Source organism: Brachycentrus maculatus, unplaced genomic scaffold (genome assembly GCF_059751285.1).
Source record: "Brachycentrus maculatus isolate JH-2025_06_01 unplaced genomic scaffold, ASM5975128v1 h1tg000531l, whole genome shotgun sequence".
Classification (NCBI taxonomy): domain Eukaryota; kingdom Metazoa; phylum Arthropoda; class Insecta; order Trichoptera; family Brachycentridae; genus Brachycentrus; species Brachycentrus maculatus.
Window position 1 is genome coordinate 6578 of NW_028281277.1, and position 22995 is coordinate 29572.

Consider the following 22995-nt stretch of genomic DNA (forward strand, 5'->3'; position numbering starts at 1 on the left):
ACGGAAATTTGATGACGTATGCGAACGCACGTTTTTCGTTTTATTCAAATATATCAAGTTTAAACTTCAAAATCTCCCTTAGTTCTCTATATATTTCGATAAGAATGTTATCGATAGTCTTGTGATTTTTCATATTAATTTATTAGCCAATAATCCAACCTCGTGACAAAAGCCTATTGGATAATTCAGATTTGTGAACAGGGATTTGGACCCAAAACGTAGAAACATACGTTAAACTTAAATAATTGATTCAGCAGTCATTTTGTGACAATATCTATCTAATAGTATTTGGACACACTCAAAATGTTGTAAATAAATTATTTGGTCAAATTGTAAGCTAAAACAATCAAATGAAAAGGATATTTTATAGCGTTTCTCATATTTTTGATTATAAATCCAGGATTCGGACCGCACATACTAATGAATGAGTTTCTGCTCAGTTAAAAGCGTCTTTCATCTCACCAATAGACGTCTCTAGTAAAATTCTAGTGATCCAAGCATTATGTTTTCGAAATTGAACCATATGTAATATATTGAAGTTCCAAGAATTGGAGTAGTGTCAATCATGGGTAAAATGGTGAATGTTACACGTGTGTAAAGTGATGACTTAAACCAGCCACGACGCCCTGTAAATACGCCGACTTCCCTCCATCTATGTTCTATGTTGAGATATCAAAAATCTTAAAAATAACTCCTAAAAAGTGGACAAATCGAGAACAAAGATTTAAACACACCCAAAATGTTTTAAATTTAATTTAATTTATTGATTCGGCAGTCATTTTGTGGCAACATGTAACCATTTTTTATTTAATTTTTTCTTGATAAACCACGTTTTTTTTAAATCTATTGTGACATGTCGCTCACTCCTTTCAAGAACGTCATAAATCAAAAAACTTGATTTTTCAGGAGAACGTTTTTAAAGTTTAAAAATATAATACAATATATTAAAAATAAATATCAAGCCACTTATTGAACTTTTTATTGTGCAATAGATCTTTTTAGCTAAAACCTGAAGGTTTCTTCTCCATTTGAAGAATATTGAGTATATTTAAAAAATAATTAAACAATACCTTTTCTATAAAATGCAAAAACAACACTTTCTGCCCTGCAGCAGGTAAATATTAAGTTAAAAATATGCCGCTTTTGCTGGGATATAGTACATTTTCTGGTCATTCCGAAAACATGCACAACTGAAAATTGACAATTTTTGATTTATGACGTTATTGAGAGGAGTGAGCGATGTGTTTCAATGCATTCCGCATCGTTTTCAAACACCGTATGTGAAGCAAAGTCTAAATTTTAGAGTTGTGTCCTTGGGACGTTGAAGGATGAAGAGTGGGTAGAGGAAATGTTTCTAATTTTGATTTATTTATTATTTGAAAAAATAAATTAAAACAATTAATTAGTTTCGTATTTTTTTTATTAAAAAAATAATTAAACAATACATTTTCTTCAAAATGCCAAAACAACACTTTCTGCCCTGTAGCGGGTAAATATTAAGTTAAAATTATGCCGCTTTTGCTTGGATATAGTATATATGCGCCACAAGGCCATAATAACTTGCACGTTAAATAGAAGAGGGCAACATATATATATTTGGAAATGGAAAAAAAATCATAAGCAGATATCGCTCACTCCTTTCAAGAATGTCATAAATCAAAAAACTTGATTTTTCAGGAGAATGTTTTTAAAGTTTAAAAATATAATACAACGTATTGAAAATAGATATCAAGCCAATTATTGAACTGTTTACTGTGCAACAGATCTTTTTAGGTAAAACCTGAAGGTTTTTTCTCCATTTGAAAAACATAGTAAATTTAGAAAAATAATTAAACAATACCTTTTAGTCCGCCTCCGTAGTGTAATGGTCAGCACGCTCGGCTACCGTACTGGAGGTCCCGGATTCGATTCCCAGGGGGGGGTCAAATAAATATAAGTGATTTCTTCACTGTAATATTTGTTCAATATTACCCTGGACTGGTACCTGAAGCGGAGGGCTGATCACCTTTCCTTCATGTGTAAACGATGAAGATAACACTGTGTTTATATGAAGCAGTGCCCTATGCACCATTGGGGTGCGGATAAGGGATAAGGGTTTTTCTTCAAAATGCAAAAACAACACTTTCTGCCCTGTAGCGGTAAATATTGAGTGAAAAATATGCCTCTTTTGCTGGAATATAGTACATTTTCTGGGCATTCCGAAAACAGCCACAACTGAAAATTTACGATTTTTTATATATGACGTTGAAAGGAGTGAGTCATATGTATATCCGCAAAACTCAAAGCAGTCCATAGATCAACTTGAAAATTTAACAAACGCGTCCGTATGTTGAATCAGAAAAATAAATGCGGCCTTTAGAAATGAAAAGGTTTCCCTCCCCATATCTGGTTCGTCAATCTTCTATATTTCCTATAATTAAAATGGAACTTTGTTTTAAAATCACTATAAATATTTTATTATAACTTAATTATAATGTCCACCGGTTTCGAAGCTAACCACTCTTTTATCAAGACTAATTAATACTAAAACACTATCTACTTAACAATATTAAAAATATTTTGACAGGCAAAGGAGTGATTTTTCAAAAAGTCCGTTATTAAATATGTTTCCAATCACTCAGCATCCCTGATCCCTTTAGACTGTGACTGCTCTCTATACAAAACAAAAATAAAGCCACTTGAGATCTACCCAAGCTCCTTTGCCTAACCGTCAAAATATTTTGAATACTGTTAAGTAGATAGTGTTTTTAGTATTAATCAGTCTTGATAAAGAAGCGGTTAGCTTCGAAACCGGTAGACATTATAATTAAGTTATAATAAAATGTTTATAGTGAATTTAAAACAAAGTTACATTTTAATCATAAAATGGAAAATCACAATGTTAGAGATTCAAATATAAATTATATTCCATGTCGCTCACTCCTTTCAAGAACGTCATAAATCAAAAACCGTCAATTTTCAGTTATGCATGTTTTCGTAACGCCCAGAAAATGAACTGCATCCCAGCAAAAGAGGCATATTTTAAACTTAATATTTACCCGCTACAGGGCAGAAAGTGTTGTTTTTGCATTTTGAAGAAAGGGTATTTTTAATTATTTTTTTTAAATAAACTAGTTATTTTTCAAATGCAGAAAAAACCTTCAAATTTAACCTAAAAAGATCTGTTGCGCAGTAAAAAGTTAAATAAGTGACTTGATATTTATTTTTTAATAAATTGTATTATATTTTTAAACTTTAAAAACGTTCTCCTGAAAAATCACATTTTTTGATTTATGACATTCTTGAAAGGAGCGAGCGTATATCCATTTAAATTTGCGATATTTAAAACATTTTTTTTTCTTTTTTAAAGATTTTTTAAATAGTAACTTTCTTCAATTACTTAAATATCAACCAATAAAAAACATGAGGGAGTGTGATAAAAAAAAAACATGAAAAAAATACAAATAATTTATTATAATATACAAAATAAACAGTCTAATGATTTTGACATTTTAAGTGTGGAAAAAAATCATACTTATTATTCATAAATAATAAATCACAATCTTATAAAATAATGTAAAAACTAAATAAAATAATGCTTGTATTTTCAAGCGCCTAAAAATGGTTAATGGATCTCTTTACCCATAGTATAATTCATCATTCATAATTTGCATTCAAGATAGATTTGTGCTGGCCATTTATGCTAAAATGAAAATCAGCAATAGCCGACTTATATTCTTTTCAAACCCTCATCCGCACCCGATGGTGCATAGGGCACTGCATCATGTAAACGCAGTGTTTTCTTGATCGTCAACACGCGAAGGAAAGGTGATCAGCCCTCCGCTTCAGGTACCAGTCCAGGGTAATATTGAATAAATATTATAATGAAAAAATCACTTGTATTTATTTGACTCCCCTGGGAATCGAGCCCAGGACCCCCAGTACGGCAGCCCAGCGTGCTGACCATTACACTACGGAAGCGGACAAATTTTCATATTCTAATTTTTGGTCAAATACTATAGGCATTTTCCGCATACCAAATTGACTGTTTTGACAAAACGCATTAAACCCTGTGAGAAATTAATTAATAAATTAAATATTTTATCAATGTTTTGAATCTGCCTCCTTTTGGAACATTACCGTAAAAAAGAGCTGCATTATCAATTCAATACTTTAATAAAAAATAAAAGGTTATTTTAGCATTAAAAAGGCTGGAACAGCTATTCATAAACTAGTAAGTTTAACAATGCCTTGAACAAAAACAGTCAATCAATTTAAAAACAAGATTAAATATTAATTCAGATCTTTTAACACATTGTTTGCGGGAAACGCTTAAAAGCGTCTTTTACATACTCTGTTGGTAATGAGCGGAAGACGCTTACAACCGTTCTATTCACTTACTCTCGGTAGAGCGCGAGACGCCAAAAAGCATCGTACAGATCCGAAATTTGGGTTTGCGGTTACTTGTGTAGTATACGACCCTAATAAGTATACTAACACACTATCTGCGGGAAGGGTAATTTTACCATTTCACTCGACTGGTGGTGTTGGGCGGGAAGGGTAATTTTACCTTTTCACTCGACTCATCGTAAATTGCGTGTAAGTTGTTTTTACGCATGACTTTTGCGGCATCTTTTGATCTCATATCGATGTATACAGTATGATTAAATGTTGTCAATTGAGAGTTTATCTGTATTAGATGTTCAGAGATGTTTATCTGTATTACTCTGTACAGAGATGTTTATCTGTATTACGAGCGCGAATCCGCCCGCAGATAGTGTGCTTATTAGGGTCATGGCTGGTGAAAAAACTGCCCGACAACAATGTGTTAAAAGACCCGATCATCCGCATAAAATCGTCAGAGTTTCGGTATCTCTCTCCCTTTCTCCTTCTCATCCTCTCTTCCTCTCCCCTTCTAATATCTCTCCCTGCTGTCGGGGGTCCGGCTGCGGCGGTCGCGGGAGTAGGAGCGGCGGGCGCGCACCGGCGACGCAGACCTATCCCTGCTCCGAGAGAAGGACCTCCTCGGGGAGTACCTCGGCGAGTAGCGACCTCTCGAATACGACCTCCTGCGGGGGCTCCTGCTCCTCGACCTGCGGAGATGCGTAAACAAACATAAACACATATATTTGACATGTCATCGTGCTTAACAATAATTTGTATTACTTGAAACCCTTGAATGCATGATTTTTATATTTTTTTAATTAAAAAAGACAACATAACTAAATGTCAAGAGAGTACCCACAGCGCCATTGTAAAAGGCTGACTTAATTTTAACCGCCTCTGTAGTGTAATGGTCAGCACGCTCGGCTACCGTTCTGGAGGTCCCGGGTTCGATTCCCAGGGGGGTCAAATAAATATAAGTGATTTTTTCACTGTAATATTTATTCAATATTACCCTGGACTGGTACCTGAAGCGGAGGGCTGATCACCTTTCCTTCGTGTGTAAACGATCAAGATAACACTGCGTTCATATGAAGCAGTGCCCTATGCACCATTGGGGTGCGGATAAGGGTTTTATTATTATTATTAATTTTAACACCGAGATGTGTGGCGATTATGCAACAGTGTGAATTATAACAATTTAAGGCGACGAAAGGATGTTTCAACGTATGATTGTTATTGCAGAATTGCAACAGTATGCATTTAAAGGTGGAGACTGACCGGACCATTTCGTCGTGACGTAACACGTTACGATCCGAGCATTCAGACAGTCAGTACAGCGAGCCGAGCGCTCCATCCATAGTTTCCGATGCTCGCTGATGCTCGCCGCGAGGGATGTTACGAAGTTATGTTACGACGAAATGCTCCGGTCAGTCTCTACCTTAAGATTTAATAACTGCGGTAGTATTTAATAACGTTATTTAATATTTAATAACGCTACGGAATTTTGAATGTTATTTAATATCAGTAGCTACCTGTGACGATATATATTGATTTGGCATTATGTTTGTGGAATAAGAGGATGATTTACATATAAAAATAAAACACATGTATAAGACTACTTTTTTGAGTTTATAAACCAATCCGGAACAGATTTTCTGCGAATATAACTATCTGTGAGTGAGTTTTTTTTCTATCTACATTGAGACTAATATTTTTGAACCTATCGCTGCAGTCCGATTCAAATTATATATATTTTTTAAATACTTTTTTCTACATTAAATAGAATTTACGTTCACATAATCGTATCTACATTAAGAGAGAATATCAAATTTACATAATCCGCATATAAAAATACATCTTTCTTAGGGAAACATTTCAAGTATTTGTAACAATGCTAAAAATGTATTTAAAAAAAAAAACAGCTTTTACAGCGACGCCTGCTGGCCAATCAAATGTCCGGCCGCTATAGAGTCTGCAAATATCATTCGACATTTTAACTTCCCTTATTCCTCACTGTCCGCCTCCGTAGTGTAATGGTCAGCACGCTCGGCTACCGTTCTGGAGGTCCCGGGTTCGATTCCCAAGGGGGGTAAAATAAATATAAGTGATTTTTTTCACCGTCATATTTATTCAATATTACCCTGGACTGGTACCTGAAGCGGAGGGCTGATCACCTTTCCTTCATGTGTAAAAACGATCAAGATAACACTGCGTTTATATGACGCAGTGCCCTATGCACCATTTGGGTGCGGATAAGGGTTTTATTATTATTATTATTCCTCATTTATATTGTATGTCAAAAAATATATTATCTGTTAATGAAAAAAAAATCTTATGGGTCTTCTTACTGTGCTACTCCACGCTGAAGGTTGGCGATTATAATGGCAACTTTTATACTATCTCCAGTTGCTCTAAACAACGACATAGTGCCACACTCGTTTTAGCCAAGTTTTAACGAGTAATTGGCGGGAATCGAACCCGAAACGCCACTTTTGCAGTTGATCACCTCACCGACTGCTCCGCGGTGCCTCTTACGGTTAGGGCATGAAGTGCTGTGATGGAAAATCCTCAATCTATTGACATTGTGGTAATTCTATGGTATTAGATACACACAATGTCATCCGAAATTATACACCCGTCACTTACAATGGCATAAGAAAATAATTGCAATATCTTATATATATATATATATATACACATCACAAACTATAATATATACACATCACAAACTTGATGGTAAACTGAATTAATAAATAAGTAATAATAATAATAATAATAAAACCCTCATCCGCACCCCAATGGTGCATAGGGCACTACGTCATAAAAACGCAGTGTTATCTTGATCGTTTACACATGAAGGAAAGGTGATCAGCCCTCCGCTTCAGGTACCAGTCCAGGGTAATTTTAAATAAATATTACAGTGAAAAAATCGCTCATATTTATTTTACCCCCCCTGGGAATCGAACCCGGGTCCTCCAGAACGGTAGCCGAGCGTGCTGACCATTACACTACGGAGGCGGCTTAATAAGTAAGTAATAAGTAAACCAAAATTAGCTAAAATCAATTTACATATACAGTAGAACCCCCGAAATCCAAACTAATTAGGTCTGTGGCCCGTTCAGATTTGGAAAAGTTGAGATTAGCGGAGAAATTTGTAATACAGCACATACAAAGTACTTTACAGTACAGCAGTTACATCGTACGCGCCACCCTATGCCGTGGTATATGTACATTATTTGCAACTTTTTACATTTCAATCTAATATTACAGAAGTACCGTTCTGGAGGTCCCGGGTTCGATTCCCAAGGGGGGTAAAATAAATACAAGTGATTTTTTTTCACTGTAATATTTATTCAATATTACCCTGGACTGGTACCTGAAGCGGAGGGCTGATCACCTTTCCTTCATGTGTAAACGATCAAGATAACACTGCGTTTATATGATGCAGTGCCCTATGCACCATTGGGTGCGGATAAGGGTTTTATTATTATTATTATTACAGTAATTTATATTTGAAGCACTAACTTTGTGATTTTTCATTTTATAATTAAAATGTAACTTTGTTTAAAAATCACAATAAATATTTTATTATAGCTTAATTATAATGTCCACCGGTTTCGAAGCTAACCGCTTCTTTATCAAGACTGATAAGTACTAATAATAATCAATAAATAATGAATAATAATAGTATTAATCATTATTGATAGAGAAGCGGTTAGCTTGGAAACCGGTAGACATTATAATTAAGTTATAATAAAATATTTATAGTGATTTTAAAACAAAGTTCCATTTTAATTATAGGATATATAGAAGATTAACGAACCAGATACATATAGGGAGGGAAACCTTTTCATTTCTAAAGGCCACATTTATTTTTCTGATTCAACATAAGGACGCGTTATATATACATATATTTTAATTATGATATTACAGTACTTGAGTAGCAATACTGTATACTTTATTAACTTTTCAATCATTTTTTAACAAAATGAGGTTATGTATAATAATTTTATGTAATAATAAATGTGTTTTTCAATCTTTGCGTGTTTTTTTTTAATGTTTTCCTACAAAACCTTCCTGATTTTCTGGTATTTCGGATTTGCGGAGTTTCACTGTACGCAGAGGCATCTTGTAACACTTCCTACATACCTACAATAAAAACAATCCTATCATTTTCATCATATATAATAATAAAACCCTTATCCGCACCCCAATGGTGCATAGGGCACTGCGTCATATAAACGCAGTGTTATCTTGATCGTTTACACATGAAGGAAAGGTGATCAGCCCTCCGCTTCAAGTACCAGTCCAGGGTAATATTGAATAAATATTACAGTGAAAAAATCACTCATATTTATTCTTACCCCCCCTGGGAATCGAACCCGGGTCCTCCAGAACAGTAGCCGAGCGTGCTGACCATTACACTACGGAGGCGGACAAGATTTTCAAGCGGCGGATTTTCATCATAGACAGTGTAACATTATACCTCTACGCACACATAACCAGATTTTAGCAAATTTTGTAAATTAGCTCAGTCTACTTTCAAGCGTTTGACGTTCATAGTAGTAAAATATATATATTTTTTCAGCGGTCGCTTTTATCAGCCGATAATTTTCATTGTCTTGATTACACAGTCCTGAAAAGAATGATTGAAATCGATAGTCTTTGAGGATATCTAAATAAAATACGATAAAATTCTAGAACACTTAATAGATTACGCACAATACAAAACATAAAAATAATTATCAAACTTTAAAAACATGAATTTTTTTTTAAAATAATTAAATACAAAATGATAGTAATAAAATTTTACGCTCTACTCTTGTTAGTTGGATACAAAGAAAAATAATAATTTGACTAAATAGCTAATCATACTAAATATAAAAACCGAGCAATTTAATATGAAAACCGTGTCAAAAGACAGTTTTTTTATTTATTTATTAATAAATGATACACCATTTGACTGGATTTCATTTTCATCTCCTCTCCCTTGTCTGTACCTGATGGTGCATAGGGCATTGCATCGGATTCATGATACTAATACACACATCTACTAATTTGAAATTAATAAATCACAAAAAATTAAATAAATAAAAACATCCATTGCAGAATCCCACAGAGTTAAGACAGAATAACCATTTCAGTGTAGAGGAGAACAATCTATTTTTAATTTAAATTTCACTTGGTAAATACCATTATTTCTTAAAAATCTACTGTGACATGTGTTTCGATGCATTCCACATCATTTTCAAACACCATGTATAAAGTAAAATTCTGTAGTTTAAATTTTAGAGTCACATCCTTGGGGCTAACATTAAATTAAGACTTGGCTTCACATATCGCTCACTCCTTTCAAGAACGTCATAAATCAAAAAACTTGTTTTTTTAGGAGAACGTTTTTAAAGTTTAAAAATATAATATATCGCTCACTCCTTTCAAGAACGTCATAAATCAAAAAACTTGATTTTTCAGGAGAACGTTTTTAAAGTTTAAAAATATAATATATCGCTCACTCCTTTCAAGAACGTCATAAATCAAAAATCTTGATTTTTCAGGAGAACGTTTTTAAAGTTTAAAAATATAATATATTCATACAATGTATTAAAAATACAAAATTAAATATGAAATTATATCAAATCATGGTTATCAACTCCTGCCTTGTTTTATATATAACATAACAATTTGTATAGCCTCCCACCAGTCTGATGATGTCGGTAACGACGAAACCCGGTCGCTGATCAAATAAAAATAAAGTGGAAAAGCTAAAAATATTGGTTTTAATCTAATAATATATTAAAAATGCAATTCCATCACGAAGTGTCAGTGGATAATATAAATCTAGTATTAAAAATAAATATCAAGCCACTTATTGAACTTTTTACTGTGCAACAGATCTTTTTAGGTAAAACCTGAAGGTTTTTTCTCCATTTGAAAAATATTTAGTAAATTAAAAAAAATAATTAAACAATACCTTTTCTTCAAAATACAAAAACAACACTTTCTGCCCTGTAGCGGGTAAATATTGAGTTAAAAATATGCCTCTTTTGCTGGGATATAATACATTTTCTGGGCATTCCGAAAACATGCACAACTGAAAATTGACGATTTTTGATTTATGACGTTCTTGAAAGGAGTGAGCGATATGGTGTCTGAAAATGAGGTGGAATGAATGGAAACACGTGTCACAATAGATTTCAAGAAATGTTGGTATTTACCAAGTAAAATTTAAATTAAAAATGGATAGATATTAATATAAAGTGACTGCCCAATCCATTAAGTGTCGGGTTGTGGTCCCGTGGTTAGTGTCGCGGACTCTTGAGTCAGAGTTTCTCGGTTCGAACCCACTCTACCACAATTTGATACCTATTTCTAATAATGAGCCGCTCAGGCTCACAGAAATAGTATTGAAATTGAAGTATTTTTGTTAATGATAAAAATACAAATATATATATATTTTTTTTTTAATTAAATATGTATTTAGAGAAAAATAGTTTTTTTTTGCAACAATTTTTTTTTTAAACCCTTATGGTGCATAGGGCACTGCTTCATATAAACGCAGTGTTATCTTGATCATTTACACATGAAGGAAAGGCGATCAGCCTTCCGCTTCCGCAACTAATTTACGGATATAAATTGTAATATTGATCGGGTGCCAAATATTTTTTATAGCTTTAATATAGGGTTAAATATACTGTAGCAAAAACAGATATATCAGTATCCAGTTGATATTTATGGAAATTTAGATTATTAAAAACTATTCACAGTACATATTTTTTTACCACATTTTTTTTATACTTTACTTTTAAAAACCATACATCGCTCACTCCTTTCAAGAACGTCATAAATCAAAAATTGTCCATTTTCAGTTGTGCGTGTTTTCGGAATGCCCAGAAAATGTACTATATCCCAGCAAAAGAGGCATATTTTTAACTTAGTATTTACCCGCTACAGAGCAGAAAGTGCTGTTTTTGCATTTTGAAGAAAAGGTATTATGTATTTAACTATTTTTTAAAAATAATAATAATAAAACCCTTATCCGCACCCCAATGGTGCATAGGGCACTGTGTCATATAAACGCAGTGTTATCTTGATTGTTTACACATGAAGGAAGGGTGATCAGCCCTCCGCTTCAGGTACCAGTCCATGGTAATATTGAATAAATATTACAGTGAGAAAATCACTTATATTTATTTTACCCCCCTTGGGTATCGAACCCGGGACCTCCAGAACGGTAGCCGAGCGTGCTGACCATTACACTACGGAGGCGGACAAAGCCGCCATTTTTTTAAATGAACTAAATATTTTTCAAATGGAGAAAAAACCTTCAGGTTTTACTTAAAAAGATCTGTTGCACAGTAAAAACGTTCAGTAATTGGCTTGATATTTATTTTGAATACATTGTATTATATTTTTAATGTTTAAAAACATTCTCCAGAAAAATCTAGTTTTTTTATTTATGACGTTCTTGAAAGGAGTGAGCAACATCATAAAATAAAATAATTAATTCCATCAGAACTTTTTTTTGCATTTAAGATATTTTCTCAGCACTGAAACGGTTACACACAAGATGAATTTAAGTATCATTTTGTGTCCATAAATGACTTGAACACATACATATTACCATTGTTATTAATCTAGAATGAAATGGATTATGTCATTAATTGATTCGGCAGTCACTTTGTGGTAAAATCTATCCATTTTACTTAATAATTACCACTATTTCTTAAAATCTACTGTGACATCTGCATCATTTTCAAACTGCGGAATACATCGAAACACGTGGCACAGTAGATTTCAAGAAATAGTGGTATTTACTAAGTAAAACATTGATTAAAAATGAAATGGATTAAACTGAGTTTGATTCTAAACTGTGGACAGCATAACTGAGACCCTGTAAAAACAGTAAAATCAACAACTAGAACAGGAATAACCGCCGAGAATTGAGGGGCCACCATTTTGTTTGCGGGTTTCTTTTTTCATTCATAAAATGGCTGGACAAAACACTGAATAAACAATTAAAAAGAATTATAATAGATATGATTATGTACCAAACCACACGTCCGCTGGGAAGCGCTGTCCATAGTTGGGGGATATGTGAGGTGGAGCTGTGTTGCCCTCGGAAGGTGATGGACTGCGCTGGACACACCCCTTACCCGTTATCTTTACGTATCTCGCTGAATTTTCTCCGCAACGGCGACATTTAAATAATTTTAATTTAAAAAATGGAACGCGAATTATTCAGGTGTCGGAAAAACGTATCCCATTTTTTCTGAGGGGTGTAAATCACATCTATACAGAGGCATATTAATTTCATCCTATCTCTCTTGCGTCGCATTTGTAACTTCAAGACTTCATTATGTCGAGTTATAGACGTCATTATGTCAAATTACAGACATCATTATGTCAAGTTAGGACATCTTTATGCCAAATTGCAGTCATCATTGTGTCAAGTCATAAGACATTTTTGCGTTAAATTACATTTGTCATAGACAACATTATGGTCATCAATAGATAGACACTATTATGTCAAGTGAACTTTATACAAGCGACATTGTATGTATGTATATTATTGTCACATACATATTGAATGTGCTAAGTCTTCATTCAGTCTCGTAAAATGTCAAATCACAGACGCCACCAAATCAAGTTAGAAATGTTTTCCTCAAAAGCGCATGGCATACTTGTGCTTCAGATGTTTGCTTGAAATTTTATATATATATATTTTTTTAAGAGGTCAAGGGGTCTCGCATCCCTTGTGTCACTGCGACCCTATTAGGTTTATTGTGACCTCTCTCTGTGTCATAGCTCTCTGTCAAGATCCACGCGAGTCATGTAACTCACAACCCGCATTGGTGTTAGGAGCTTCACCTTCTCGGAGTCCAGTAGCGGCCATTCGATTATGTGACTTTGATTGCGAGCGAGTGCGTCACAATTATAGACAATGCAAATGGGAGTTTCGCTGTCCTCCATATTTTTTATATAACACTTCTTGAAGTACGGAGATATTACGGAGTGAAATATAGTCCGCTTTCGAGTATTATGCATTTGCTTGAATTTACGGATATTTCGAGTGGAATATAGTCCGTTTTCAAGTATTGCACAGATGCTTGAAGTCGCGGATATTTAGGAGTGAAATATAGTCCGCTTTCAAGTATTACTCAGTTGCTTGGAGTTACGTATATTAGAGCGGGTCCTCCATATTTTTCACATAACATTGCTTGAAGTTACGGAGATATTTACAGAGTGAAATATAGTTCACTTTCGAGTGTTACGCAGTTGCTTGACGTTGCGGATTGAAATATAGTCCGCTTTCAAGTACATGCTACGCAGGGCCTCGTCTCCGCGTTGGAAAAAATTCGCGGGAGAAAGGGGTGATCGGCAACAGCTGCGATAGCTGGCGGGGGGCAATGGTCGGTAATGTGGGTGGTCGGGGGGGGCGGCTAGGCGGCCCCCGGGGGGGGTGGTGGTGGGAGAAGAGCGAGAAGACCGAGTGTGGTGGTGGTGGTGGTGGTGGTGATGGCGAGCCACTCGGTGGGCGGCCGCCGTGCGGTGGGCTTGGTGGTGGTACATTGGCGGTTGTGGTGTGGTACCTGAAAACGTCCCAATATCCGCCCGTATCAATTAACAGTGCCCGCACACACGATGCGCCTCGTGTATATATCATGGATTATCATTATCTATCAACAGACTATTAATCATCAACAACACTATTTGCTTATTTGAAACTTTACCATGCACCTTTCATCAGTCATACCATACATAGATAAAATATATCGAATTAATAATATTGATAATAAAATATATCAAATCGCCTGTAAATAGGTCAAAATCTTTAAGCTGCAGTCTAAAATTTACATATCCGTACCAGAGTCTACAATGAATATAAATACTTCCACTTTTTATCATATTATACTATGTATTAATAGTTTGCGGGAAACGCTCAAGAGCCTCTTTTAAATACTGTCAGTAGAGAGCGGGAGACGCTGATAAGCGTTCTAATGCTTACTTTAAGTAGAGGGCGAGAGATGCCAAAAAACATTGTACAGATAGGAATTGGGTTTGCGATTACTTGTGAATAATATACGACCCTAATTAGTATACGAATTAGGGTCAAGGCTGATAAAAAAACTGCCTGAAAACAATTTGCTGTGGCAATAGTTAAAAAAGGTAAACATTTCATGTATGAAAAAATTACATCTCAAAAGAAAACTGGTTTCTCCAGGACTCCAGCCCTGGGCCTTTGTGTCACACCCGCCACTCTACCAAATGTAGCGAGCAGTATGTTACCTTGGTCGAGAAACTAGTCATACTTTATCGAATGTTATAATAATAAATGACCAATTTATATGCCATCGTTTTCGTAAAAAAATCACTTTAAGAGCGCTTTAAAATTTACATGCCCTAATAACAAAATGATAACTATCAACAACATAACAAAATGATAGCATCCCTAATAACAAAATTTGACCGCACTTTGAACTACACACGCGGAAGCAATGTCTGATCCAAACTCCTCAATACTCTCTCTGAGAGTTGACTATATATTAAGTACTGTACACACTTTGTCCGCCTCTGTGGTGTAATGGTCAGCGTGTTTAGCTACCGTGCTGGAGGTCCCGGGTTCGATTCCCAGGGGGGTGAAAATAAATATTAGTGATTTTGCACTGCAATATTTATTTAATATTACCCTGGACTGGTTCCTGAAGCGCAAGAGTGATCACCTTGCCTTCATGTAAGTAATGATCAAGATAACACTGCGTCAATTCGATGCAGTGCCCTATGCACCATTGGGTGCGGATAAGGGTTATAAGTAATAACTGTACACAAGAAAAGTAGTTTCAAAAAAATTTTCTATTGCATGTAAAATTGTAAATATAAATAAAACACTAAAACAGTCCGATTGCAGGTTAAAGGGTTTGACCTATTCAGGCGATATCATTCCATTCAAACAAAATCCACACTAAAAAATAACTATGGGGACCTTTCTCAACTAATAACATCAACGCGGCTCTGACTCAATCTCATATCTTTAAAATAATATTTATTTAAAAATTTAAAAACAAACAAATGTATTTATATTTAAATATCGCGGGTGTACTGGCAAAAGAAGGTAAATTGGAAAAAATGTAACTTTGACTTTTCAACATTCTATAAACTGGCAAAATACACAAAGTAGTTTGAAATGTCATATATATATTATATATATCGCTCATTCCTTTCAAGAACGTCATAAATCAAAAAATGTGATTTTTCAGGAGAACGTTTTTAAAGTTTAAAAATGTAATACAATTTATTAAAAATAAATATCAAGCCACTTTTTGAACTTTTTACTGTGTAACAGATCTTTTTAGGTAAAACCTGACTTTTTCTCCATTTAAAAAAGAACAATTCCATTTTAAAAAAATAATTAAACGATACCTTTTCTTCAAAATGCAAAAACAACACTTTCTGCCCTGTAGCGGGTAAATATTAAGTTAAAAATGTCGGTTTTGCTGGGATGTAATACATTTTCTGGGCATTCCGAAAACATGCACAACTGAAAATCGACAATTTTTTATTTATGACGTTCTTGAAAGGAGTGAGCGATATGGGGTTCTAAAAATAGATTCAACTCTAAGTTTAATGGCGGGTATTTTATTCAGGCTAAAGGCTTTAAATAACAGGGATTTTAGAGTTAACGTTTTTTGCCAGTATACCCACGATATGCAGTTTGCATTTTTAAAGTTACACATTTGATGTGAACAATATAATATACTCAATTTCAAATCAAGTAACTCGGAAAAGTTACACATATGAGGTTGAGTAAAAGCGCCATTGAAATATAATTTAAAACAAACAGTATTTTGTACTCAGTTTGTTTTTCTCGAAAATTATTTTTTTAAATAAATAATATATATATTTTAAAGGATTAAATACAGTCGGGTTAATATATTTGCCAACCACGTCTCTTCATACTGGGTCTCCATTAAAAGGATACATTAAATGAGACACTTTCATCGCATTCACCAAACTAAACTTGACCAATTAGAATTTTGTAAAAACCAATTAAAAATTTGAATTAATTAAATATGTATATTGAACTATCGTCCATCCTCTTATTCATGAATTGATCAATACAATATAGGAAAGTAATTGAAAAAAAATATTTTCTATATTAAAAGCATTGTAAGCTTTGTGGTATGGTAATATAACACTCTCTTTACCATTCATCATTAAAGTGGTATTACACAAAGTGAAAGATGAATGATAAATAGTGTTGAAAAAAAAATGTTTAAGCAAGGAAGAATTAAAATGTTTCAGATTCTATTCTGATTTAAAATGGCGATCACTCGGAACGCATATCGCTTTCTAAAAACGAGTACTGAAAAAATTACTCCGTGTCATTCATACAACGCTCTTTTGAGAGCGTGAAAACATTCAATTTTGATACTTTTCATCTTTTCTGACAATTTCTTTCAAACCTGACCATTCAAAAATTGGGAAAAATTAATGAAAACAATTTATACCTTCTACCGTCTCTTCGTGTGCGGCCGGATGACATCTCAACACGGATTCTTGTGCCACAGCAACGCCTGAAAATTTAGACATAAATCTTAGAATCGGGATAGTAAAACGTATAAAATATCCCTATCTACACCCAGTGGTGCGTAGTACACTACATCACAATGACGCAGCGTCAAGATAGTAATCAATCACTTGGAGGCAAGGTGAATGCGCTACGCTCCAGATTCTCAGATCTAGAAATGGTGGATTCATATATAAGTATATATCGCTTTATCCTTTCAAGAACGTCATAAATCAAAAATCGACAATTTTCAGTTGTGCATGTTTTCGGAATGCCCAAAAAATTTACTATATCCCAGTAAAAGAGGCATATTTTTAACTTAATATTTACCCGCTACAGGGCAGAAAGTGTTGTTTTTGGATTTTGAAGAAAAGGTATTATTTAATATTTTTTTAAACATACTAAATATTTTTCAAATGAAGAAAAAACCTTCAGGTTTTACCTAAAAAGATCTGTTGCACAGTAAAAAGTTCATTAAGTGGCTTGATATTTATTTTTAATACATTGTATTATATTTTTAAACTTTAAAAACGTTCTCCTGAGAAATCAAGTTTTTTGATTTATGACGTTCTTGAAAGGAGTGAGCGATATATAAAAAATTTAAAAAATTTATTGATTTAAGGTAAATTACATACTAACACACTATCTGCGGGAAGGGTAATTTTACCCTTTCACTCGACTCATCGTAAATTGGGTGTAAGTTATTTTTACGCATGACTTTTGCGGCATCTTTTGATCTCATATCGATGTATACAGTATGGTTAAATGTCATCACTTCTTTTCAGAGATGTTTATCTCTATTATGAGCGCGAATCCGCCTGCAGATGGTGTGTAAAGACTGCTTGAGATTAATTCATCAGAGGCTAATCCCTCTTAAAAACAGGCCACAAGGCCTACACCAAGATGAAGGTGAATAACTTACTACCGCTATGTTGAACAATAAGCGTATGTGTTTTAACAAGACATGCCCCATACGCGGCTGACATAAGCGTTTGTGTTTTCACTTTGCTCCAAGTTTCGAACCTCAGTTCGACTTGGAGGGATTTTTTCATGGTGTGGAACTTTGGATAAAATAATACGTCAATCCTCGGCCTTATGACATCTGTTGAAATATCTGACTAATAATTTGTAACATCACAAGGATAAATAAAAGAACAAATCCCTGATTTTTCTTGCGGTCGGTAATTAGTCCGCGCCATAATCATGCCCTATATCTGTCTCACTCTCGCCGCTACGCATCGCCAGTGGGTAAGAGTGACACACGATGCGTGCTTTGATTTATTTATGTTACGATCTAATTTGTTTATATTACGATATATTTCAAGAATAATGTGACCCACGTGTATTATAGAGTACCAAAAAGGCACAATGAATCCCATTGAACGTTTTTGTTTAGGAAAATAAATTGTTTCATAACTAAATTTATGATAAAAGTAATCATTTAAAAAACGGCGAAATACAGCCGCGCACGAGCGTCTCTTAGGAACAAAGTTAACGCGTTTAAAAAGTTAATCTGTTCCATGTGTCCGAAGGAGTTTTCCGAAGCGGGATTCTTTTACACCTTTAAGTCTTCTTGCTTACTTTTACTTTTAATATATACGCCTTGAATATTGTTTGTTATGTATATATTATTTTTTTTATCGAATAAATAAATTGAAATTGAAAATTACATATTACATATAGTCTTTTTTTCTCCTTCTTCAAACCCTTTTCCGCACCCGATGGTGCACAGAGCACTGCATCATATAAACGGAGTGTTATCTTGATCGTTAACACATAAAGGAAAGGTGATCAACCCTACGCTTCAGGAACCAGTCCAGGGTAATATTGAATAAATATTGGAGTGAAAAAATCACCAGTTCAGGGTGGTATCCAGTACGGCCTAAAACGGTAACCGCTACACCATGGACATGGACTTGATCACCTTTCCTTCATGTGTTAACAATCAAGATAACACTGAGTTTATATGATGCAGTGCCCTATGCACCATCGGGTGCGGTTAAGGGTTTGAAGAAGAAGAGACGTTCCGTACAGTACAGGAACAATGTACGAGGATAGTACTGCATGCATTAAAATGGGTCATTTTTATCTTGATTTGGTATTTCTAAGGTGTTGAGCAGGGTTGTGTAATGTCACCCTGGCTATTTAATGTACTATCGGGGGCGGCAAAGTGTTTTGAAGAAGACACATTACATATAATACACTCCTGATTTTCCGGGATGGATGGTGAACAAAACATTTTTCAATTTGTTTTGCTTTATTTAGTTTTTTTAACTTTAAAATTACGTGAACTCTTTAAATAAAAAATAAAATGGTATTTTTGTGAGAAAAAAAAACAGGAGCACGATGAAGTGGATTTTCGCGAAGTAAATATAACTTTGGAACGTTCAATGATAACAGCGCAGGGTTTAATACTCCAGGAAAACAGCAATTCGCGGAAAAGATGGTTTGTTCCCCGCTCCCGGATGGACCCCGCCCTAAGGGAGAGCCTCGCGGCTCTGTAGAGCGGAGTGTAGTTCCGGGCGCGGAGGTACCGTAATGTGGCACACTTATGACTCAAGCGTTTCCTATGTGAATCAGAAACGGATCTAAGGAGCGTGCACAACACAACTGTATTGTTTATTTGTGACCAATGTCACAACTCAAAGTATATAATTTCAAGATTTTGAATAATAAAAAAATCTGTATTCCCAGTATTTGTACATAATGCAAACTATGCCATGTTCTCTCCCATTCCGCGGCTTCACATGTTAGCCAATGCTTTGAAGGTATAGATTTATTCAATATATTGTTATCCACCTTGAAGTCTGTACTTTCTCAGCATTTCTTCTCCATGTTATAATGGATAAATTCAAACGTTGTGCTTCACTCTCGCTGCTCGCTGACAGTGTGTGAAGGAGACGTGTATTTACCAGTGCTTACTATTTGTTATTTTATTATTATTTTATGTTATAAGACTTTTTGTTTCTCTATTAGTGTATTTTTATATTAGATACTGTATATATGTATTATGTTAAAGGCTTTAGCCATTCATCAATAAGCATTATCGATAAAATTAAGAAAGGTGTGTTGAGATGGTTTGGACATGTAGAACGAATGAGTGAGGAAAGAACGGTAAAACAAATTTATGAGGCGAATGTTAGCGGGAAAAGAAGCAGAGGAAGACCGAGAAAAACATGGCACGATCAGGTATGCCAAATACTTGAAAGTGGTCAGGTTAGGAGTCGTAACAATCGGCGGGTATGTATGAGGAGATGCATGAACGTGGAAGAGGCGAAGAATGTTTGCAAGGACAGAGTGGTGTGGCGCTCTATCCTCTCTGCCTACCCTTGCGGGGAAGCGGCGTGATGGTTAGTTAGTAAGTTAGTTTTTCTTTAGCCATTCAATAAATAAATAAATAAATAAATATTGGGAATATAACATTCATAATATTTTGCATGTATCTGAAATTCGCTGGATTCGTTCCACTTAACACATTGTTGTCGGGGGGTTTTTTCATCAACCCTGACCGTAATTATACTCAGCCAGTCTACCCACTGACATTCAGCATACTAATCACAAGTAACCGCAAACCCAATCCCCATAAGTACAATGTTTTTTTGGCATCCCTTGCGTTCTACCAAAAGTAAGCAAATGGAGCGCTTATAAGCGTCTGCCGCTCTCTACCGACAGTATGGAAAAGGACCCTAATTATACTCTGGCAGTCTGCCGCCCAGCCCCTTAGTATACCGTAGAACGGGGCTACTTGAACTTTGATGTGTTACTTGAGCCCAGTACAATAAAAAGATTTAAATCTGTATTTGGTCTACAATAATGAACGTATCGTGACAATAAGTGTCACCTGTCAGGGAAACAATGAATCATGTCCATACGTTCATTATTGTAGACCAAATACAGATGTAAATAATTTTTTTGTACTGGCCTCAAGTAACACATCAAAGTTCAAGTAACTCCGTTCTACGGTACTAATCACAAGTAACCGCAAACCCAATCCCCATCAGTACAATGTTTTTTGGCGTCTATCCCTCTTTATCAAAAGTAAGCAAATAGAACGCTTATAAGCGTCTCCCACTCCCTACCAACAGTAGGTAAAAGATGCTTTTAAGCGTTTCTTGCAAACAATGTGTTACGAGTTATTTATATGAAGATTTTTATATAAAAACCAGCTAACCTGTATACGAAGAAAAAGAATGGTTCCCTTGCTACATATATACAACATTCCGAAATTTGGTTGATGTAATTGTCAATTATAGGCAAAATGGGGAATGATACAACATTTATTAACTAATACTACTTTAAAAACATAAAATTTAAATATTCACAACTAACACATGTCTTGTTGCTTACTGTATCCATTACAATCAAGAATCAATTGCAGTCGCGAATTAAAATTCAAGCAATGAAAAGAATTTGAAACCAATGTTTGAACAAGTGAATTAATGAAAAAAGACTGTCTCCAGCAGCTGAGGCAACAAACCCAGCATTGTTTATGATTATAAAACAAAATATTTTACATTTGTTGTTACTTACGTGCCATCCAGACCCCTCACGGAGTCCTCCGCATCTCTCGAATCTTCAAACTCGACAAAAGCAAATCCCGGTGGATTCCTCGCTACCCACACGTTTTTGATCGGCCCATATTTGCTGAAAACCCTCTCGATCTCGTACTTCGAAGCCGACGACCCTAGATTTCCCACATAAACCTTGCAGGAGAGATCCCACTCTCGAAATCTAGACATGCTAGAAGGAATCTGTAATCAACAAACGTCCATAAAACGAAATTAAAAACAAGATCGCCATGTTTAGGTAGCGTTATACGTAGTCGCTTCTTAGCAGTTTTTACATGAGAAATGCACATAAAAGTATTACTTACGCGATCGATTTAGGTAACAGATGAATTATTTTATATTCCCAATGCAATAATGCACTTGACTTCGAAAAGAAACAGCGTTATATCGCCGAAACTGACCGAACCGCGCTCCTAGAAACGCACGAATCAGGAATTTTACAATATGGCTCCCGGATGCGGAACTTCGTAATTTTACTGTCACTTTCAGTGTTGCTATCTTGAGCTGTCACACCTTTGTTTTGAATTCTTTAAGAATACTGAAAGTTAATTCAAAATAAAGTTTGAAAAATGTGTTGATTATCAATTTAAATTATTAAATTTCACCCGTAAAACAACAACGTCGTAAAATAAAAAACATATTATTCATAATAAATTAATTTTTGTATACTAGTAACATTACATAAATGCGCATGCGCACATCTGTTTAAAGTGAAGCGAGTTACAATAGAATAGGAATTGAACTTGATCGACAAATAAGCCACTTCTTAAAAAAGAATAATACGCTTCTTCAGAAAACTATTAAAAATTCATTATATTTGACTAAGTGCCTGTTGTTAGTGATCAGCTGTGATGCGCCACAAGGCCATAATAACTCGCACGTTGAATAGAAGAGGGCAACATATATATTTGGAAATGGAAAAAAAATCGTAGGCAAAACGCGTAGATTCAAAAAGCGCAGATATATGTAACTCTAAAATCATATTTTTGACGATCAATTTCTATTTATTTTTGCCCTGTAAAAATTAATTTTGTATTTTTTTATACGAAAGAAGATGTAAGTCTGAACACCCCAGTGCTTACAACCTGGCATTTGGCTAACTTAAGTGATCACTTTATGCCCTTGTGTAATTTACACTATTCTGCCCATTATTGAGCAAAGGCTGCCGAACCCTCTTCTAGTGGAACGGAAGTCGACAGTCAACAGTCCGGTTACTCCTGAGGAGTTTTACATGATTTCCTCCCAACAATGAAATACTGACAATGAAATGGCAATCAGGAGCTTGACAAGCTCTTGATTAGCTTACACTAGATTATTCCTCCTGTTCCCAACACAGATTAAAATAAAATAAAAAGTGGTTAAAAGTAAAAAAAAATATATGAATGATCTTTAAACCTTGTACATAATAAGCAAAGTAAATAATAAATGCAACTCACATGTAGAAAAAAACTATAGCTCAAAAATTATTTATGGCACTATTTTATTTACTGTGCGATT

At 34.7% G+C, this 22995-nt stretch overlaps 1 protein-coding gene across 3 annotated transcripts; it reads right to left on the bottom strand.

The window, feature by feature from the left end:
• Positions 1-4468: 4468 nt before the first annotated feature.
• On the bottom strand, positions 4469-21990 carry Rbp1 (RNA-binding protein 1). 3 transcript variants are annotated; one of them, XR_015838764.1, is made up of 5 exons: positions 21804-21990; positions 21461-21681; positions 16872-16937; positions 12414-13955; positions 4933-5072 (listed from the first exon to the last, which is right to left on the bottom strand). XR_015838764.1 is itself a non-coding variant. In XM_088272901.1 (4 exons), the coding sequence occupies exons 2-4, from the start codon at positions 21667-21669 to the stop codon at positions 4895-4897; spliced, it is 453 nt and encodes a 150-aa protein (XP_088129027.1). In that variant the 5' UTR covers positions 21670-21681; positions 21804-21958; the 3' UTR covers positions 4469-4894. The 3 variants fall into 3 exon arrangements, 1 of the variants encoding a protein (XP_088129027.1); XM_088272901.1 differs by lacking the exon at positions 12414-13955 and having other exon boundaries at positions 4469-5072; positions 21804-21958; XR_015838765.1 differs by lacking the exon at positions 21804-21990 and having other exon boundaries at positions 21461-21601.
• Between the last annotated feature and the right edge of the window lie 1005 nt (positions 21991-22995).